Source organism: Somniosus microcephalus, chromosome 6, assembly GCF_052327205.1.
Source record: "Somniosus microcephalus isolate GS21.2 chromosome 6, FLI_Smic_1.0, whole genome shotgun sequence".
In the NCBI taxonomy this organism is placed as follows: Eukaryota; Metazoa; Chordata; class Chondrichthyes; order Squaliformes; family Somniosidae; genus Somniosus; species Somniosus microcephalus.
In genome coordinates this window covers 54,267,008-54,290,117 of record NC_140992.1, presented here as the reverse complement: position 1 = coordinate 54,290,117, position 23,110 = coordinate 54,267,008, and the positions used below count along the sequence as shown (strand labels likewise).

The window sequence follows — 23,110 nt, the reverse complement described above, 5'->3', positions numbered from 1 at the left end:
GAGAAAAGAAAAACTGAAAAAATTATATTGGCATAAAAGAATACAGAATATTTGCTAGAATTGTCATTGAAAACTTATTTGAAAAAGACTTATGAAAGAAAATTAATTATTTTAGCTCCCATTTTGGATTTATGGCCAGACTACTGCCAGAAGGCAGGGAAATTAATTTAATTGAAGGTAATAAGAAAATAAATGCTTTAAAATATCTACTGTAAAGTATTTACCATACATTTACCTATTGATAATCTTAATGAGGAATACTACCTAGCAGCGTTATTGTCCTAAAAATGAATCAATATGGATATCCAGGTTGGCTACAGTGAATTAACAACTGAAAAGCATACATTTAAAATCATGGTAAAATAATGTTCAAGGCTGATGGGGTTCACTTGACTTAGTGAGCTCGATTTTCATTGAGCTGTGGAGGTGGGCTTGGAGGCGTGCAGGGGGTTAAAATCGCAAAAACTGGCGGGCAGGACCCCCCTCCGCCTGGTTTCCGACTCTGAGCAATTTTAACTCAGTCGTGTCTGATGGTCCCGACTCCGTCCCGCATCCAACAGGCGGGACTGGTCGTTAAGACCCTTAACAACCACTAAATGGCCTCTATAATCCTATTTTGAAAGGCCCTTGTGACTTTAACCCTTTTCCCACATGAAACATGCCTGGTGGGAAACACGAATATGAAACCTGGTGGGAGCACTATTGGATTGCTGACTATCAACTGCAGGCCAACCATTAAAGAGGAGATTTGATCAGCCATGATTTGCAGGTGGCAGGACTTAGTGGTCTCAGGTCAGGGGCAACTTTTAGAAGGCTTAACCACACCTGTGGAAGGTTGGAGCCTCACACCCATCTCCAGTGTGACCTCCTGGGAAACCTCTCTCCCCACCTTGACTAAGTGCTTCTTCAACTGAGGCATATTCCAGAAGCATGGCAAACATTTAATTCCTTTCCTCCTGGACATCAGATTCAGATGCAGACCAGCTGCGGCAGCAGCAGAACCATGAGCAACAGCAGCACCAACAGCAGGAGCATCAACAGGAGCGGCAGGCTGCTAGTCACACACCTGAAGATGCACAGGCCAGAAGGCGCCAGCGCGCAACAACATTGCTGCCCGGGATGCAAGGGACACACTCATCCTGGCCAGATTTGCTTAGCCTAGTCAAACAAACACTTTTGCCTCGCAGCTTCTTACCAGAGCATTGACGATGGCCAAGAACTGGAGGATTCCTAGACTCTGACCACCATACTGACAGTTGCAAGTATGCCTAAGCCCTCAATGTGGAAGTCCCACCAGCGAAATGACAGACGATACAACTGCAACATTTGCCATCAGAAATTTTTATGTACATTAACGAAGTGATGGCATTTTTGCAGTAAACACAAAATTGCACCCAAGTGACTACCCTTGTGACTATTTGTGCAGAATTTTCCTCTTACGCGTGCTCCTACGTGGTGCCTCCCCTGTGGCTTCAGCAGATGTGGAAGCCCCTTGCTCACTTTCCTGCTGCTCCTGTCTCGACACCTTTGGCGGATGTCCTCTGGAGTGGTGAGCCTGTGAGGGCTCGTCAACAGTCTGCTGCTCCTGCGGCTGTGCAGGGGTTGAGACGCATATCTCACATGGGTGTGGACTCCGGTGGGGCTCTGACTGAGGGCTCTGCAGTGGCATGGAAGTGTGAGCGCTTGGAGAGGAGCCCCCACTTCCTTGAGGTCTGCCACCAACCTGCCTCTCATGGTTCAGGTCCCCCTCAGAGCCTGAAAGTGGCTGGAGAGCACCTTGCTGCACATCAGGGGGCCCATGGGGACCAGTATCTGCAATGGCAGTCCTACTCAGAAGGACTTCCATGAAGGTCTGGTTTCTCTGTTCAATAGATGCCCATTGCTCCTCAAGAAATGTCATTCTATTCTGAACAATGACCATGTTTTCCATACCCTGGCGACTAAGCTCCTCCATGGCCGTAGCCATCCTCTCCTCTACTGTAGCCATCCTCTCCTCTACGGTAGCCATCCTTTCCACGGAGGTTGCCATCCTTTCTGTGGTGATGCGTTCATGCGCCAATGACTCCACAAAGGCTCTGGTCATGGTCGCTATGGACTCCTCTATTCGCTCCACACTCGCCACAACCCTAGAGACAAAACTGTAATGTATGTACCTTTAAGGGGGAGAACTACTTTTTACAGCTCCTGTATCCTGTAGTACCGGCAGTGACCACACCTGTATATAAACCCTGTGTAGTGATCTGTACAGTCAGTTGCAGTTTGAACCCTCATTCAGTAAACACCTGTTGATCGTTCCCTGCAGTCTTTTGTCTGATTATTGAAGGACACAACATTAAGATACCCGGATCTAACATTGGCGACGAGAAAGATTCGAACCTACCTGCAACTCTGCATCACCTCCCAGGGATTCGCTCCTGGAGAACAGTGGAAGGAGGTCGAGTCCAGAAGCACGGGCATCGCAGGGGAGGCTGTCGAGAGCCAGGCTTGGCTTTCCAGTCACGGTGGTCCAGCGAAAAGGGCTGGCAATAGGTACTGCGCAGACCCTTCCCGGACAGCGGTGGCTAGAGCCAACCGAGCGGCACAGAAAAAGGCCGAGCAGCGTCGATGGGGGAGAGAGAGAGGGCAGAGCGCACAGAGCGCAGCCGGTGTTCAAGGGCTGAGCAGCGTCAACGGGGAGAGAGGCGAGAGAGAGCAGAGCGCAGCCGGTGTTCAAGGGCCGAGCAGCGTCAACGGGGGAGAGAGGCGCGCAGGAAAACGCGAGGTGCTGCCATTGCCACGAGGACCACAGAGAGCGGCATTGGCAGCAGCGCAGGAGCAGCACACGAAACCCACAGGGCATCGCCATTTGCCATGAGGACCGCCGAGAGCGGCGTTGGCAGCAGCGCGGGAGACACCATTTTAAGCCGCAGCGGGGAAGAAAGGAAAGCGCGGGAGACGCCATTTTAAGCCACAGCGGGGAAGAAAGGAAAGCGCGGGAGACGCCATTTTAAGCCGCAGCGGGGAAGAAAGGAAAGCGCGGGAGACGCCATTTTAAGCCGCAGCAGGGAAGAAAGGAAAGCGCGGGAGACGCCATTTTAAGCCAGTCTAACCACACCCAAAAATGCCGAAGAGTGGCAGTATCACAGCGTTCGACAATGAAGTCGAAGATTGGACGACATATGTCGAACGCATAGAAGTATACTGCAAGGCGAATGAAGTGCCAGATGACAAGAAAGCGCTGGTATTGTTGAATTCAATGGGTGCAAAAACGTATGGCTTACTACGAAACCTAGTAACCCCAGAGAAGCCAGTAGAAAAGGATTTTGAAAACATAGTGTCAATCCTACAGGACCACTTAAACCCCACACCGCTGCTGATAGCAGAAAGATTTAAGTTTCACAAAAGGAACCAGCATAAAGATGAAAGTAATGCTGAGTATTTAACGGAACTGCGCAAGCTATCGAAACACTGCCAGTTTGGAACGGGACTAGCAGACACTTTAAGGGACAAGTTTGTGTATGGGCTTCAAAGTGAAGGAACCCAGAAACGGCTTCTATCAGAAAAGGATCTTACGCTGGACAAGGCTTTCAGCATGGCAGTATCACACGAAGCAGCCGCACGGGGCGCTGCAGAGATACAACAGAGACCGCAAGAATATGGCACAAATGAAATGTCATACAGAACAGTGAAGTGCTATCGCTGCGGCAGAACAACACACGACCATAATGATTGCTGGTTCAAGGACAAAGTGTGCAGACAGTGTGGAAAAGCAGGACACATAACAAGAGTCTGCAGGTCGGGAAATAAACCAGCAGCAAGAAATCTCCACAGGAGAAGTACAAGAAGGTACATAAGGTGACGGAGAGTAGTTCAGACGAACAGAAGAGTGATACAGACTCCGGAAGCAAGGAGCTGGGTTGTCTGAAACTACATAATGTGATCAAAACGGAGGATCACCAAACTATCTGGGTCACGCTCAAGATAGCAGGAATCCAAGTGAAAATAGAATTGGACACAGGATCAGCCCTAACAGTCATAAACCGAAGGGACTACAAGCGGCTATTCTCGCATATACCCTTGAGAGATACAAAGATTGTCTTGAAGACGTACACGGGGCAAAAAGTCTACCCCAAAGGAAAAATAAGGGTGAACGTTATATATAACGGCAAGGAAACACCAAAAATGGACCTATATGTATTGCCAGATGGAGGACCACCACTACTAGGACGTGAATGGATCCGGAAGATACAGCTAGATTGGCATTCAATACAAGCACTGACTGTAGATGCCAAAAAGGATGACGACGTCACACCTGGACGACTGTCAAAAATGCTAACTGACGCATAAGAAGTGTTCCAGCAGGGACTCGGAACACTAAAAGGCATAATAGCGATGATCAAAATAGAGGAAAATGCAAGCCCAAAGTTTTTTAAGGCCAGACCTGTACCTTATGCGATCTGCCCAGCCGTTGAAGCAGAGCTGGAAGGTTTGGAACGTTCAGGAGTACTGTCGAAAGTGGACTGGAGCGAGTGGGCTACACCCATCGTTCCTGTAATGAAGAGGTCATTGAGTAATACGCCTGGGGAACCAAAGAAGGTTCGCATCTGTGGGGACTTTAAGGTGACAGTGAACCCAGTCCTTCACACTGTACAATATCCGCTTCCGCGGATTGAAGATATTTTCGCCTCGCTATCTGGAGGGAAACGCTTCACTAAGATTGATCTGGCCCAGGCGTACCTGCAAATGGAGGTAGAAGAAGCCTCGAAACAGTACCTCACGATCAACACTCATAAAGGTCTCTACCAATACAACCGGCTGGTGTTCGGGGTAGCATCAGCTCTGGCTATTTGGCAAAGGGCAATGGAACAAGTCCTGCAAGGGATTCCAGGGACCCAGTGTTATTTGGACGACATCCTGCTCACGGGCGAAAATGACAGTAATCACCTCGCCAACCTGGAGCAGGTGCTCACTAGATTGAAGGAATATGGGCTCCGAGCTAATCGCCACAAATGCGAGTTTTTCCAGAAGCAGATCTCGTATTGTGGCCACGTTATTGATAAAGAGGGGTTACATAAGTCCCCTGAAAAGATTGAGGCAGTAGTCAAGGCTCCAGCACCGGAAAATGTGTCACAACTGAGGTCGTTCCTCGGGCTGGTGAACTACTACCATAAGTTCTTGCCGAATTTGTCTACCGTACTACACCCACTGAACACCCTACTGCAAACGGGGGTACCATGGAAGTGGAGTGACGAATGTAAACGAGCTTTCCAGAAGAGCAAAGCATTGATCACATCAAAAGAGGTGTTGGCTCATTTCAACCCAACACTACCAATTCGGTTGGCGTGTGATGCATCACCCTACGGCATTGGAGCGGTGCTGTCGCACAAATTCCCGGACGGCTCGGAGAGGCCAGTAGCCTTTGCGTCTCGGTCACTAACCTCAGCCGAGCGTAACTACGCCCAGATTGACAGGGAGGCCCTCAGCCTAGTGTGGGGAGTGAAAAAGTTCAATCACTATCTGCACGGGCAGCAGTTCACCTTGCTGACTGACCACCAACCACTTGTCTCCATCTTTAATCCAAAGAAGGGTGTTCCGGTGATGACTGCGCAACGGCTACAAAGATGGTCCCTTTTTCTAGGGGCGCACCAATATGAAATCGAGTATAAGGGCACAAAACAGTATGGAAACGCTGATGGGCTATCACGCCTGCCACTGCCTACTGCGGAGGAAGTACCAGCAGTGGATCCTTTCGAAATATTTCATTCGACTATAATTGAATGCTTGCCAGTAACTAACGCTGGTATAGAGAAGGAGACCCGAAATGACCCGACACTGTCTCGGGTATATGATTTGATGGTGAAGGGATGGCTAGCACATGGCGACTCACTGTTGCCAGCATTCTCATCCAGAAGAGAACAGCTGTCAGTATGCCAGGGGACCTTGATGTGTGGATCCCGAGTGGTAATTCCACCCAAGTTAAGGGAGAGAGTGCTCAATGAGCTTCATGAAGGTCATCTGGGAGGGGTGAAAATGAAAAGCCTTGCTAGGGCTTATGTGTGGTGGCCGGGGATCGATCAGCAAATCGAGGACCTGACAAAGAGCTGCTCAGGATGCCAGAAGGTCCAAAATGCACCACCACATGCCCCTCTACACCCATGGGAGTGGCCCTCATCTCCATGGGAGTGGCCCTCATCTCCATGGCAACGGGTGCATATTGATTTTGCTGGTCCATTCATGGACTCAATGTTTTTAACAGCCGTGGATGCGCACTCGAAATGGCCTGAGGTCATCAAAATGTCCTCCACCACCACGGAGAAAACTATTGCAGTCCTACGGACCATTTTTGCCAGGAACGGCTTGCCAGAGCAGATTTGCTCTGATAATGGACCACAGTTTGTGTCCGAAGAGTTTCGAAGATTTATGAAAAGGAATGGGGTAAGGCATTACACATCCGCCCCGTATCATCCAGCCACAAATGGATTGGCTGAGAGGTTCGTACAAACCTTTAAAAAGCAGTAAAGGCCATGTGCGATGACGACATTCCACTGCAGCATAAAGTGGACAATTTCCTGTTAGCCTACAGAAATGCGACACATGCAGTCACCAACCAGGCCCCGGCCATGATGTTCTTTAACCGAAGGTTGAGATCTCGTCTGGATTTGCTCAGACCAAATGTACGAAGAGATGTTGAGAATAAGCAATTCCAGCACATCAATGAGAAGCCGACAAGGAGCTTCAATGTAGGGCAACCAGTCTTGGCCCACGACTACCGAACAGAGAAATGGCAACCAGGAACGATATGCACACGGCAGGGGCCACTAATGTACACAGTGGATGTTGGGGAGAACATTGTGAGACGCCATGCTGACCAGATCCTAGAGTCGCAGGAACGAGTCAACCCCATGTCTCGGCCATACATACCTGGTGAGGAACCCGACGTACAGGTCGCATCTACCTCAGAAACAATAGCATTGGAAGCTGATGAATCAATTGACGACAGGGTGTTAGAATCGCCTCCGCACCAAGAGCGAGACACTCGGGACAGGCGTTATCCAGAAAGAATCAGGAAGTCTCCCCAAAGACTGAATTTATAAAGAGACTATTTTCAGTTAATGTTGCATGTTAAAAGTGTTAATTGTAATTAGTTTGATATTTAATTGTTAAATGAGTGTTATGGTACTGTTAATCTAAAAGGGGAGGAATTGTAATATATGTACCTTTTAAGGGGGAGAACTACTTTTTACAGCTCCTGTATCTTGTAGTACCGGCAGTGACCACACCTGTATATAAACCCTGTGTAGTGATCTGTACAGTCAGTTGCAGTTTGAACCCTCATTCATTAAACACCTGTTGATCGTTCCCTGCAGTCTTTTGTCTGATTATTGAAGGACACAACATTAAGATACCCGGATCTAACAAAAACCTGCCAGAGACTCCTGCAGCTGTTCCTGGAGTTCCATCACCGCTGATCTCATGGATGGACCTAGAGGCAGAGGGTCGATATGCTGCTGAGCCGAGCTGGCAGAGTCCTGCGCCCTCCGACGAGGACTCTCCACTGCTGTCACTGTCTCCACAATCTGCTGATGCTCACTTGTGAGCTGTGATACACCAGGTGACAACACTACTCTATGTCCCGAAGGTCCCACCGAGGTGTGAGTGTCTGCGCTGGTGCTGGGTGTGCAGATTTCTGGTGACGCTGCGCCCTCAGAGGTTGCAGCTTCCTCTGAGGAGTCTGGCTGCTCAGCCTCTTCTTCCTAGCTAGGGGGGGACGGATGCTTGTGATGGTCCTGTGGGGGAGTAAAGGAAAGAGTCGGAGATGTGATGCCAAGGCTACATGCACTTGCTTTTTGCAGATGCTCATAAGTCCATCTGTTAGAGCTTCACAATCATTATCAGCGACTCATGCAATGTCAAAGAGAGAGATGGGAAACTTTTCTGTCACCAGCTTGCTGTGTTGCACCCGTCTGTCTGTCCCCCACATGCGCATCATCCTCCAGTCCCACTATTTTGAGTGCCGTCTCCTCCCAGGGGGTCAGGTGGACTATAGAGGCTGTCCCTCCTCCTGTCCTCGCTCGCTCTCTTTTGTTGTGAGCTCTCTTTTCCTGCAATGAGGGAGACAAGTGGAAGTTGCGTGAGAATGAAGGAGTGAGTGTAGAGATTGCATAGCATACATACTTAGAAGGAGACAAAGATGCAGTGAGGTGGCAAGACCAAGGGCCCTCCCTGTGTGTTGTCATTTGTTTTCATAGCATCAGAGTGATAGGGAGTGTGCGGGCTGCATAGTCGAATAGTTATGTGAATGTGAGCTTAGAGAGAGAGGGAATGGGTAAGGGTGCATGGATGTCAGTGTCAAGTGGGATGTGGAGGAAGAGATTGCTAAAGCTGAGTGCTGGTGAGGAAAGGTAATGGGGATCAGATTGAGGGTGATGGGAAATTCATACTCACTTTTCCAGTGCGCTAAAGGTCATGAAATCTTTTCCGGCACTGAATCCAGGTTCGCCGTGTGACTCCCAAGGAGTTGACCTCCTCAGCCACCTGCATCTACACTGCCTTAGTCTGCTTGGGAGGCCTCTTCCTCCCTGAGGAAGGGAAGAGCACCTCCCTGTTGGCCCTAGCCCCATCCACCAATGCCTGCAGGGCCACCTCATCGAAATGAGGAGCTGATCTGGGCCTCCCACTTGTCATCTTTCCTGCAGGTCCATCTGACACCAAATGGAGAAAGCTTGGAAGCCTGCAGAAGAAGCAAGGCTTGCTGTGGACCTTAAATGCAGCAGCAATGATGACATCATCGGAGGGGACTTTCAGTCATGAAAAACCCATTTGCAAAGGCTTCCCACACGTTGGAAATCAATTGGCCACTTAAGTTAAAATTGCATCAATCTCCCACATCCGTTTAGATTCGTGTGGGAAACACAAAATTTGGGTAACACGACACCATCCCGCACCTGAGTTAAAATCCTGCCCAGTAATCTTGGTCAAAAACTATACATTTGTAAAACTTACTCCAATTTTTGGAACTCCTCTATTAGGCTTCCCTTCTGGTTTGGTGACATTCTGGCAAAAACTGTAGCACTTATAAGCAACTGAAATGAAAATAAATTGCAGAATCTTTACTCAGAGTAATACTTAATAATATTGTTGTACAAGCACATCATTTAAGAAAAGTGAGCATAATATGATTATGCAGATATCCTTTGTATTCGATAACTTACCTTAGGCAGTAAATGATAGAAGTGTTGAATTAGAATCTCATAGGATTTTCCAGTCATAGCAAAATGAAAGTCTTTCTTCTTTTCAAAACCATCTATAGGAATTTTAGTTTCCTTGAACATGCAAATATTTTGTTTATCATACTATTCGAGTAAAGGTATAGAGCCAAAAATAATAATAGTATAATATACTTGGGTCTGTATTACAAGGTTATAAGGCAAAGTGGTTCAGATGAAGTTAATAGCAATTAAATCAATAGCAAAATACTGCGGATGCTGGAAATCTGAAATAACAACAAAACGCTGGAAAAACTCAGCAGGCCAGGCAGCATCCATGGAGAGAGAAACAGAGTTAACGTTTCAGGTCTGGGACCCTTCATCAGAACTGCAAAAAGCTGGAGATGTAACAGATATTAAGCAGGTGCAGAGACAGGTGGGAGGGGCGGGGGGGGTGGGGGAGGTTGAAGGAACAATCTGTGTTTTTGTAAGAGGCAGGAAAGATAACATGTTGCAAATGGGAATGGCAAAATCATACAGCATGAAAAATGGGGCAGGGAAATGGAACGGACACGGTCAAGGACCGTTTCAACCACAGTAGAGGGGAATCCTCAGTTGAGGAAAAAGCAATTTCTTCCATACCATTGCTTCCGACATGTCTTACTTTTTCCTCAACTGAGGATTCCCCTCTATTGTGGTTGAAACGGCCCTTGACCGTGTCCTTTCTGTTTCCCGCACTTCTGCTCTCACCCCTTTCCCTCCCTCCCAGAACCATGATAAGGTTCCCCTTGCCCTCACCTTTCACCCCACCAGCCTCCACATTCAACGGATCATCCTCCGCCATTTCCGCCACCTCCAACGTGACCCCACCACCAAACACATCTTCCCCTCACCTCCCCTTTCAGCATTCCGAAGGGACCGCTCCCTCCACGACACCCTGGTCCACTCCTCAATCACCCCTAACAACCCTTCCCCTTCACCCGGCACCTTCCCGTGCTAGCGCAGGAGATGCAACACATGCCCTTTTACCTCCTCCCTTCCCACTGTCCAGGGCCCCAAACACCCCTTCCAGGTGAAACAGCGATTTACTTGTACTTCTTGCAATTTAGTGTACTGTATTCGCTGCTCATGATGCAGTCTCCTCTACATTGGGGAGGCCAAACGTAGATTGGGCGATTGCTTTGCGGAACACCTCTGTTCAGTCCGTAAGGGTGACCCTGAGCTTCCGGTTGCCTGTCACTTTAATTCTCCGCTTCACTCCCACTCTGATCTCTCTGTCCTCGGCCTATTACATTGTTCCAATGTAGCTCAATGTAAGGTCGAGGAACAGCATCTCATCTTTCGATTAGGCACTTTTACAGCCCTCAGGACTCAACATTGAGTTCAACAATTTCAAACTATAACCCCTGCCCCATTTTTCATGCTGTATTATTTTGCCATTCCCATTTGCAACATTTTATCTTTCCTGCCTCTTACAAAAGTACAGATTATTCCTTCAATTCCTCCCCCCCTCCCCCCGCGCCCCCCCCCCCCCCACCACCACACCCCAACCCCCTGTCTCTGCACAATATCAGTTACATCTCCAGCTTTTTCCAGTTCTGATGAAGGGTCCCAGACCTAAAACGTTAACTGTTTCTCTCTCCATGGTTGCTGCCCGGCCTGCTGAGTTTTTCCAGCATTTTCTGTTGTTATAACAATTAAATTAACACTTGTGTGGCCCATAAGTAACATTTGAACAAATAACTCATCCTGTGGTAATGAATTAAAAGCTTTAATTTTACAGTTTAATACTAAGTAATTTATTTTATGTATCATAAAATAAAATATATAAATCAGTAATCCACTGTTTAAAATTCCTCGTATTACAGTACTTGTTACATTATGTCATAAACTACAGCCCAGTGTCACAATGTTCTGGCCAACATACATACATAAATATAATCATTTGAAATAGCTGGCTGTGAGTTACAAGGCAACAATTCAAACTATTGGTTCTGTTGATATACTGCTTAGATTTCCTTCTCACAATTTGTAATGTTACCATGAGAGCTGTTCAGATGATTATAACGTTGTAACTCACTGAGTTGTCTGATATTTATTAAATACAACATTGTTGTGAATAGTAGCACCTAATATTCATTCAATGCTTACATCAGTACAAATCTGACCATTGTCCTTGCCATTTTCCATTATCTTCCAGTTGATGACTGCTGGACCAGTTTCTTTTGCTTTTGAGGCTTCAATTAAAATGATTTTGTGAGCTAATGGGATCATCCCAGCATTTCTAGCCACAGTGACAGCTGTCTGCAAGTTATCACCTGTAGAAAATAATACCTGCAATTTACTGTAATTTTAAAACAATTTGTAACAGCCTCACTGCTAAATGAGAAAAAATAATTGACAATCATCTCATTGTTTCCTCATTTCATGCTTTGAATAGTTCTTCAACTTATTCATCAGCAGTGTATGTTTTTTGAAAAGTTCTTCATACAGTATAATATGCAAATTAGACAAACTAAAGATAAAGCTTTCTCTAATAATTCAAAAGAGCATATGAGTTTATCCTTACGACACTTGGAGGGCATGATAAGCTTTAATCTTAGGGAATACTATCATTCATTGTATTTGACAAGTTTTCAGTTCAACATAAATTGTAGCTTATGTGTGAAGCTAGGCTGTGAGTGTCAGCAACCTACTGGACCATGGAGCCCAGTTGTGGTCTTACCTGACATCCACACCAATCACTAGACAGTAATTAGGAGTAGGAACTTTGGCCAATTTTTCCCTAGTGATCCCAGGTCAATTGTAGCACTGCTACTTCCCATTGTTTGGGATTGGCTAACTCCATACAGACTAAGGATTGAACTTGGGACTTCCCTGATCTGTATGGCTCAACTATTCACTATCTTAACAAACTAAGCCATCAGATAATCCATAAGCATACTTATAATAAATGGAGTAAGCTGTAATGAATTTCCTAAGTACCTGTGATCATAACTGTTCGAATCCTGGCATTGGACAACTCGGATAGCACAGGAATTGTCTGTGGTTTCAGTTTGTTCTCCAGAATCAGTAACCCAAGAAATACTAGGTCAGATTCCACATCTTCCCTGTCATAAATTAAGGGGGGAAAAGCAGTTATTACACTTTATATGCATCTCATGCAAATTCCAAGCTGTACCCTTTTCAATTAAGTGCTTTGAACCAATACTCTGCTTATAGTTCAATAAAGATAGGATTTAGGTACTGTCTACACATGAAATGCAGTTCACATATTTATGCAATGTAAAAACTAGGTTTGGATACAAGCTGGTATTTCTCCATTCCTCTCAAAAAGTACCTGCATGTAAACAAAGGTAGGTAGTCGTGTCTTACACTGGAATTCGGATCTCCCTATTATTATTTATGCATATAAAAGGGTCCCGGTTTCAGGTAAAACCCCTTGGAGCAGTTCTCAAATTTGCTTACTTCCCTCTCAAGCTGCAAACAGATAATTGCAAATGAAGATCAGCCTCCATTCTCTACTGGATTGGAGCCTAGCCATCACTTCACATTTAAAAAGAAATTAAAGCCAATCAATCAAAATTATGAATGGAAGGAAAATCCACTCTCTCTTTCTTCACAGATCATGTAGAATGACAGGGTAAGTGTTACACTCATTCAGTGATATAGAATGGCTTCCTGCACAATTCCTACAAGTTTTAAACAGAACTGTGTTTGCACAGCTGGCATAGAAAATCGGATCTGAACAACAAATGTAATGCACTTGAAGAGTTAATTTTTAATGTCAACCTCCTGCCTCATTTACACTTGAGGGAACCCAGGACATCCCGGGGCATCATAAAGAGGGTAACGATCCAACATAAATGGTCTCCACCCACTTTTGCTGACCTTTGCACATAGGAAATGGGAACTCCCCAGGGAACCCAGGAAAATCGGGCCCATGTTGCTAAGCTGCACAGCCTCGCCATTTTGTTAGTGGATTTTTAAAAAGAGGAATTTCATCCCCTATATAAGACTGGACACTAATATATTTCCAATAAGGCTTGATAGTCACACCTATATAAGTAAATGCTCCGTGTTTAGTACATGTCTGTAATACCATACCTTTTATAAGGAATTTAAAAGATTTTTTCTGAGAAGCTTATTCAGTAAAAAAAAGGCTTGTTAGAAAACTGTGACTGTGCTCATGTTGTTTAGAATCAACTTTGTATCCTGTACACCAGTCTCAACCTTTTGTCCATTAAGCATCCGTTGTGTGGTCCTCGAACAATGTGAGTGCTGGAATAACATTGGGGCAGATACAAATAACTATTTATTACCATTTATTAACCTGTTTTGTGAAAGTTTGAATTAATAAAGTTTGAGATGCCCTTCTGTTTCAACTATAAATTGGGATGATTAATGCACTGATGGAGGAAAATCTCCATGTTTCGTGATGGGAATGTACTGGTCTGACTCACCTCTTTAAATTGGCTACTGTGATGTCTCTGCCATTCCAAAGAGACTTAAATGCAAATCCAATAACTCGAAAACCCTGCTTCGTGTAACGCAGCAGCTCAGTTGAGAAACTCCGTGGAACTGCAAAATACATGAAATTATGCTGAAAATGTATTAAGCATTATTATAACATATTCTCCTCTCTGTCCACAAGGACAAAGATGTAAAGTGATAAAGAACATTTTAAAAGCTATCCTGTAATAGTGCTTTAGCTGAGCTTTGATCAGTTGATAGCACTTTAACCACTAGGTCAGAAGGTTGTAGGCTTGAGCCCCACTCCAGAATTTTAGCACATGCATTACACAGTCACTCCAGAACAATAGAGTGGGTATGCAGCACTGTTGGTCCTGCTGACTTTTGGGCGATATGTTAAACTGAATTCCTATCTGCCTGTCCCAAAGCTTCAAAGAAGAGTTGGGGTAGAATCATAGAATAATATAGCACAGAAGGAAGCCATTTGACCCATTGTGCCTGTGCCGGCTGTTTAAAAGAGCTCTCCAATTAGTCCCACTACCCTGCTCTTCCCCCCCATAGCCCTGTAAATTTTCCCCCTTCAAGTACTTATCCAATTCCCTTTTGAAAGTTATTGAATCTGCTTCCACCGCCCTTTCAGGCAGTGCATTCCAGATCATAACAACTCCCTGCATATTTTTTTCCTCATGTTGCCCACGGCTGTTTTGCCAATTACCTTAAATCTGTGTCCTCTAGTTACCGAGCCTTCTGCCATTGGAAGCAGTTTCTCCTTATTTATCAAAACCCTTCATGATTTTGAACACCTCTATCAAATCTCCCCTTAACCTCTGCTCTAAGGAGAACAACCCCAGTTTATCTAGTCTCTCCATGTAACTGAAGTCCTTCATCCCTGGTACCATTCTAGTAAATCTCCTCTACACAGTCTCTGAGGCCTTGACAACATTCTGGACAACATCATTGTGGTGCCCAGAATTGGCCACAATACTATAGCTGGGGCCTAACCAGTGTTTTATCAATGTTTAGCATAACTTCCTTGTTTTTGTACTCTATGCCTCTATTTATAAAGCCAAGGAGCCCGTATGTCTTTTTAACAGCCTTCTCAATGTGTCCTGCCACCTTCAAAGATTTGTACATATACCCCCAGGTCTCTGTTCCTGCACCCCCTTTAAAATTGTACCATTATTTTATATTGCCTCTCCTCATTCTTCTACCAAAATGCACCACTACACACTTCTCTGCTTTAAATTTGATCTGTCTTTTGTCTGCCCAGTTCATCATTCTGTCTACGTCCTCCTGAAGTCTGTTACTATCCTCCTCACTATTTACAGTACTTCATTTCCAAGTTTTGTGTGATCTGCAAACTTTTAAATTATGCCCAGGTCCAGGTCGTTGATGTGTATCAAAAAGAGCAGTGGTCCTAACACCGATACCTGGGGACACCACTGCACACTTCCCTCCAGTCTGAAAAACAATCACTCACCATTAATCACTGCTTTCTGTCCCTTAGCCAATTACAGATCCACATTGCCACTGCCCATTTAATCCCATGGGCTTCAATTTTGCTAACAAGTCTATTACTGTATGTGGTACTTTGTCAAACTTCTTTTGAAAGTCCATATACACAACATCAACCATACTTCCCTCATCAACCCTCTCCATACTTCATCAAAGAACTCAATCAAGTTAGTCAAACTATCAACTTACTAGTTCTACTAGGATAATATTCTTCCCTCAACCATCAAAAACAGATTACCTCATCATGGAACTTTGTTTGTTGGATCATGCGGGGTGCAAAATAGCTGTTGCATTTTTGTACCTAACAACAGTTACTGTATTTCAATGGAATTCATTCTAGTTGAAGCAATTAGAAGTATTTCTGAGAGATGTGATTAGACACTTCTTACAGTTTTTACTTTTTCACATATGTGCTCATGACGAGAAGGTAGTTTCTATAAGCAGATTGAATTAACTGAAATCTGTGCTTCATATGTAACGTGAATGGGACAACATGACAAATTATCCCTTAATTGCAATATTGACCACTGAAGATCACGTGGAATGCCCACCATGGTCCCCTGGCTCTTTTGAAAGACAGAAATACCATATTGTTGGTGTGATGAAATATTCCATTCATCACTGCCTGTGACTGTGGTTGGTTTCAGGTTCCCCCTTACCATTGTATTGCCTGTGACTGTGGTTGGTTTCAGGTTTCTCCTCACCATTGTATTGTGTATTGGAATGTATGGAATGTGTTGTGTGTAGGGCTCCGCCCATACCTGGCCTCTATGTAAGCCAGCTCAGTCTGGCCTCACAGCCAGTACTGCAGACCTCCAGGGAAGATACCTCTCTCCACTGCGTGTTATCTTCTAAGTTAATAAAAGCCTTGTTTTGCTTCGCTAACATCGAGTCTCGGGATTATTGAGGCACATCAATTTTATTAACTTATTTTTCAACACAATGGATCAACTCCTGAAACCCGAACGTTTGGATTTGGATCAGCATGCTCCGGATGCATCAGCACGCTTCGGACACTGGTTTATGTGTATGGAATTCTTCCTGGACAATTCCGCAGCCGTCAAAGACGCTACGGACGCTGCGAGTATGAAACTCGGAATTCTGCGGAATTGGGTAAGCCACCGGGTTTACCCCCTCATCCAAGACGCCGACACGTACCTGTCCGCCTGCGACATCTTAAAGGTGCATTACCAGCAGCCTACGAATGAGGTGTATGCTAGGCATCTGCTCGCCACTCGCGCACAGCGACCTGGGGAATCGGTGGAGGAGTTCCTAGGCACCCTGAAAATGCTTGGCAAAGACTGCAACTGCCGAGATGTAAAAGCCGCAGTGTACACTGACGAGCTTGTTCGTGATGCCTTTATCACAGGCCTCAGTTCCACTTACATCCGGCAAAGACTGCTGGAAAAAACGGGATTGGACCTGAAACAGGCTGCGGACACCGCGCGATCCCTGGATGTGGCCCAGAGAAACTCGGACGCCTACTCTTCAGCCCGCGCCGTCCACGCCGCCACGTGTGCACCAAGGGCGCCGCCATCTTGGAAGGCATCTTCCCCGCCCGGCAGCCCGACACCGTCGGGGCCCCGCTCTCCCCCCAGAAGCCCTACGACAGCCGCGACGCATCGGGGACCCAACTGCTACTTCTGCGGGCAGCCAAAGCACACCAGAAACCTGTGCCCGGCGAAAGGCACCACCTGCTTTAAGTGCGGTAAGAAGGGGCACTTTGGGAAGGTGTGCAGAGGGAACCCCGCTGGAAAACCAAAACCCGCCACCGCCGCGTGTGCGCCATGGGAGCGGCCATCTTGGACGCCATCTTGCCCGACCGCGTGGGGTCCGCCATCTTGTGAGCAGACAGCGCGGACGCCATCTTGTCTCGATCAGGGCCCTACAGTGGCATCGGTCACAGTGGACCAGACCAGGCCCCACCCGCTATCCAAATCAATGGTGGACATCGAGGTAAACGGGTGCGGGGTTAAATGTTTAATTGACAGTGGAAGCACGGAGAGTTTTATCCACCCGGAACTGGCACGACAACTCTACCTAAAGGTGGTCCCTACTCGGGGTACCATCTCTATGGCTGATAAAACCCAGACATCGACCATTCTGGGTTACTGCACGGTACAATTGTCCGTTAACGGGACTGTATACGATAATTTTAAAGTATTAATCATGAAGAATCTATGCGCGAGCGTGATCTTGGGCCTGGATTTCCAGTGCAACCACCAAAGCATCACGCTCAAGTACGGTGGGTCCCAGCCGCCCCTCACAGTGTGCGGCCTGGCTACCCTGAAGGTAAAGCCGCCTTCGCTATTCGCGAACCTTACCCCTAACTGCCGGCCAATAGCGACCAAAAGCAGGAGGTACAGCTGGGAGGACAGGCGGTTTATCGCAACCGAGGTAGACAGGCTCCTGAAAGAGCGCATTATTGAATGCAGCAATAGCCCGTGGCGCGCCCAAGTGGTGGTGGTAAGGGGTAGCGAGAAGAAACGGATGGTGATCGACTATAGCCAAACGATCAACAGGTACACCCAACTAGACGCCTACCCGCTACCCCGCATATCAGAAATGGTGAACCAAATCGCCCAATACCGGGTGTTCTCCACCATCGACCTCAAGTCAGCGTACCACCAGCTCCCTATCAGACCAGAGGACCGCCCGTACACCGCCTTCGAGGCGAACGGACGCCTCTACCAATTCCTCAGAGTCCCCTTTGGGGTGACGAATGGGGTCTCGGTCTTCCAGAGGGAGATGGATCGCATGGTCGATGACCACCACTTGCAGGCAACCTTCCCCTACCTCGACAACGTCACCATCTGCGGTCACAACCAGCAGGATCACGACTCGAACCTCGAGAGGTTCCTGAAAACCGCACAAAAACTCAACCTCACCTACAACGAGGACAAGTGCATTTTCAACACCACGCGCCTCTGCATACTAGGCAGCGTGGTGGAGAATGGGGAAATCGGACCAGACCCCGACCGATTGCGCCCCCTACGGGAGCTGCCCCTGCCCAACACTCCCAAAGCCCTGAAAAGATGCCTGGGGTTATTTTCTTATTATTCCCAATGGGTCCCCAACTACTCAGACAAAGCCCACCCCCTCTTGAAAGCATCCTCTTTTCCGCTCTCTGCTGAGGCCCACGCCGCCTTCAAAAGCATTAAGCAGGATATTGAGCGGGCCACGCTACAGGCAGTGGACGAGAACACTCCATTTCAAGTGGAAAGTGATGCGTCTGACTTTGCCTTGGCGGCCACCCTCAACCAGGCGGGGCGGCCCGTAGCTTTCTTCTCGAGGACCCTCCAAGGGCCCGAGATCAGACACTCCTCCGTGGAAAAGGAGGCCCAAGCCATCGTGGAGGCAGTGCGCCACTGGCGCCACTACCTAGCCGGCAAACGCTTCACCCTACTTACCGACCAGCGGTCGGTAGCGTTTATGTTCAATAATAAACAGAGGGGGAAGATCAAAAATGATAAGATTCTTAGGTGGCGGATCGAGCTCTCCACCTTCGAGTATGACATCATTTACCGGCCAGGGGCCCTTAACGAATCCCCAGATGCCCTCTCACGAGGGATGTGTGCCAGCGCCACCGGGGATCGGCTACAGACCCTCCACAACGACCTCTGCCACCCAGGGGTCACGCGGCTGTTCCACTTCATAAAGTCCCGCAACTTACCCTACTCGATTGAGGAAGTTCGGTCTCTGACCAGGAACTGCCGCACTTGCGCTGAGTGCAAGCCTCGGATCTACCACCCTGATAGAGCCCACTTAATCAAAGCTACACGGCCCTTTGAGCGGCTCAGCTTAGATTTCAAGGGCCCCCTCCCGTCCGTCGACCGCAATGTTTACTTCCTGAACATTGTGGACGAATACTCCCGGTTCCCATTCGCCTTCCCCTGCCCAGACATGACCAGCGCCATGGTCATTAAATGCCTCAACAGCCTGTTCTGCCTGTTCGGTATGCCGAGCTACATCCACACGGATAGGGGGGCGTCCTTCATGAGTGAAGAGCTACGCCAGTACATGCTGTCCAGGGGGATCGCCACGAGCCGTACCACCAGCTACAACCCCCGGGGTAACGGTCAAGTGGAGCGAGAGAACGGGACAGTATGGAAAGCAGTCACTCTAGCTCTAAGGACCAAGGGCCTCCCTATCTCCCGCTGCCAGGAAGTCCTCTCAGATGTGCTCCATTCGATACGGTCGCTATTGTGTACTGCCACTAATGCCATGCCTCATGAACGAATGTTTAGCTTTCCCCGGAAATCCACCTCAGGCGTATCCATGCCGTCATGGCTCTCCACCCCAGGTCCGGTATTCGTGCGAAGGCATGTGAGGGGCCATAAGACGGACCCTCTCGTGGAGCCAGTGCACCTACTCCACGCCAACCCCCAATACGCGTATGTCCGGCACGCCGACGGAAGGGAGGACACCGTGTCAATAAAAGACGTCGCCCCAGCCGGTAACGACAACAACCACGGCAATAGCAGCAACAACGACCACAGCAACTCTTACCCACCCACTACTCTTTCATCACCCCCGGAAGAACATCGACCAACGGCACCCCCACCAACTACCCCTTCAACAACCCTGGTGGCACCCCCGGCAGAGACCCAGGAGGCCACCGGGGACACCCACGACACCACAACTGCCACGTCGGTCGCAGAGGACTACCAAACCCCCGAACAGACTAAATCTATAGAAGGGGTGAATGTGATGAAATATTCCATTCATCACTGCCTGTGACTGTGGTTGGTTTCAGGTTCCCCCTTACCATTGTATTGCCTGTGACTGTGGTTGGTTTCAGGTTTCTCCTCACCATTGTATTGTGTATTGGAATGTATGGAATGTGTTGTGTGTAGGGCTCCACCCATACCTGGCCTCTATGTAAGCCAGCTCAGTCTGGCCTCACAGCCAGTACTGCAGACCTCCAGGGAAGATACCTCTCTCCACTGCGTGTTATCTTCTAAGTTAATAAAAGCCTTGTTTTGTTTCGCTAACATCGAGTCTCGGGATTATTGAGGCACATCAGTTGGACTAAAGTGTACAGACTAAAATGAATGATCAGATTTATTTATTTTGGATAATACATAGAAGCAGTGAGGCAGAGGAAGATAACGAACTGGAGGTGGAGGGACGGGAAGCACGAGCATAAATCCTTGGGGGGAGAAAACAGAACCAGCTTGAACTCATAATCCTGAGACTATGACCCCTAGTTCAAGACGCAACTGTCAGGGGAAATAGCCTCCTAGCATCTACCCTGTCAAGCCCGATAAGAATGTTATATATTTCAATGTGATCACCTCTCGTTCTGCTAAACTCCAGAAAATATAGACCCATTCTACTCAATCGCTCCTCATAAGGCAGGCCTCTCATCCCAGGAATCAATCTCGTGAACCTTCGTTGCACCCCCTCTAGGGCAAGTGATGTAAAAAAAAGGAGTCTCACACATCAAGTAACTTTAAAGTAAGCTTTAAGCAACTTATAATCACACTATATACAAGAGAGGTCTTCACCATGCCTCTGGTAGAAGCCCCTTACAATACTAAGCAGTTCAGTATTTATACCAGTCCAACAGGAAGTGACGTATGTACAAAGTTCATAGTTCACAGTTCACAGGAAGTGACACATAACTTCCCGGAAGTTATCATTATTATCACAGCAAGTATATCCTTCCTTAGGTAAGGAGACCAAAACTGTGCACAGTACTCCAGGTGTGGTCTCGCCAAAGCTCTACATAATTGCAGCAACTAATAATTGGTTAACGGACAAAAGACAGAGAGTAGGAACAAACGGGTCATTTTCAGAATGGCAGGGTGTAACTAATGGAGTGCGCAAGGATCAGTGCATGGGTCACAGCTATTTATAATCTATATCAATGATTTAGATGAAGGAGCTGAGTGTAATATGCCAAGTTTGCTGACGATACAAAGCTAGGTGGGAAAGTAAGCGGTGAGGAGGACCTTACTCTTATACTGCAAACTCCCTTGCAATAAAGGCCAACATACCATTGGTCTTCCTAACTGCTTGCTATACCTGCATGTTAACTTTCTGTGATTTGTGTACAAGGATATCCAAATCCCTGTGAATACGAACATTTACTAGTCTCTCACCTTTAAAAAAATATTCTGTCTTTCCATTCTTCCTACTACCAAAGTGAATAATTTCACACTTCCCAACATTCTACTCCATCTGCCACCTTCTTGCTCAATCACTTAACTGGTCTATATCCCTTTGCAGCCTCTTTATGTCCTCCTCACCGCTTACTTTCCCACCTTATCTGAGGAAGGATGTTCTTGCCATGGAGAGAGTGCAGCGAAGATTCACCAGACTGATACCTGGGATGGCAGGAATGACGTATGAGGAGAGATTGGGTCGATTAGGCTTATATTCACTAGAGTTTAGAAGAATGAGAGGGGATCTCATTGAAACTTATAAAATTCTAACAGGACTAGACAGACTAGATGCAGGAAGGATGTTCCCGATGGCGGGGGAGTCCAGAACCAGGATAAGGGGTAAGCCATTTAGGACTGACATGAGGAGGAATTTCTTCACCCAGAGAGTGGTGAACCTGTGGAATTCTCTACCACAGAAGGCAGTTGAGGCAAATTCATTAAATATATTCAAAAAGGAGTTAGATATATTTCTTAAGGCTAAAGGGATCAAGGGGTATGGGGAGAAAGCAGGGACAGGGTACTGAGTTTGGATGATCAGCCATGATCTCATTAAATGGTAGAACAGGCTCGAGGGGCTGAATGGCCTACTCCTGCTCCTATCTTCTATGTTTCTAGCTTTGTATCGTCAGCAAGCTTGGTATATTACACTCAGTCCCCTCATCTAAGTCATTGATATAGATTGTAAATAGCTGAGGCTATGTATTATACTCATTGAATATTACCTTCTGATGGTATAAAATCAAGTATCAATTGTGACTCACAATAGTTTTTTTTAAATCACTGTATACTTCAAAATGCTGGAAAATGCACAACAATATTACAAAAATCTATATTTCCTGCAGAAGCGGAATGCACCAGGTGCTCCAAGAAATAAATTTTGCATCATCAGAGCCCACTTCCTCCATTCAAAAATTAGTAAAGTCACCACAAAAAAATGTATACTTTTAAGTATTTCATTTTTTCCCCCTATAATACAACTGATAGAATTATTGGCATTGCTGCAGGTGAAGTCATGACACGTTTATGTCTCACTGCACACCCATTGTAACTACTTCTTTTCAAACATCATAAATGAGGCCATTGGATTTCAATTTTCAATTCTACATTGTTTTTTTAGGTGCCATCTCTTCTGAGGCCATGTCAGCTTTTTTGAAGCCGTTTGTCAGGTTGACAGTTCTAGTTTGAAATGGCATGAAATAAAGTGCACACTATGTAGTATGCCAGCATGTGAAGAATAGAAAGAGTTGTTCTGTGAGGGCTTAGCAAGCTACCTTAGTTATGGTTCAGCAGAGTGAAAGGACTTTATTTTGTGGCATGCACAACTGGCCCACCTACTGGCTACTTTTATCTTGGAAGACGTCCTGGGCAGATTTTTTCCTCATCTGCTCCCGTGTCCTTTGGCTACTTCATAAAGCACTTCCTCCTGCCAAACCGAGTAGTTCTTCTGTGGAGCAGGTGCACTACTTTTGGAAGCACCTTCAAAGCAGCATCTGAAAATGGAGGCCTGCATCATTGGCAACCATTTCCAGTTCTTTTTTTAACCCAGCAACTGTCAAGGAGCCCCTTTAAATAACAGGTGCAACCTTTAAGAAGCGATAACTAATTTGCATCCCCAGTGGCAGCAAGTTCCTACCGTCAGGCCCAATCTGAATCAGGAGTTCACAGTCAATACAAAATGAGGCTGACCTTGCAAAATCCCACAAGGTCAAACCTGCATTATGTCGCCACGCACTAAGCTCATGCTCTCTGGTTTTGGCAAGCACTAAG

General features: G+C 46.7%; 1 protein-coding gene across 1 annotated transcript in view; it reads right to left on the bottom strand.

The window, feature by feature from the left end:
* Positions 1–23,110, bottom strand: part of LOC147115735 (putative cation-transporting ATPase 13A4) — a 124,288-nt gene that overhangs the window by 42,098 nt on the left and 59,080 nt on the right. Inside the window, exons 16-20 of the mRNA XM_085990857.1 lie at positions 13,649–13,766; positions 12,171–12,295; positions 11,337–11,503; positions 9,192–9,302; positions 8,983–9,062 (exon numbers count right to left, since the gene is read on the bottom strand). Of these exons, the coding sequence (XP_085846983.1) occupies positions 8,983–9,062; positions 9,192–9,302; positions 11,337–11,503; positions 12,171–12,295; positions 13,649–13,766 (601 nt within the window). The remainder of the gene's footprint in view (positions 1–8,982; positions 9,063–9,191; positions 9,303–11,336; positions 11,504–12,170; positions 12,296–13,648; positions 13,767–23,110) is intronic.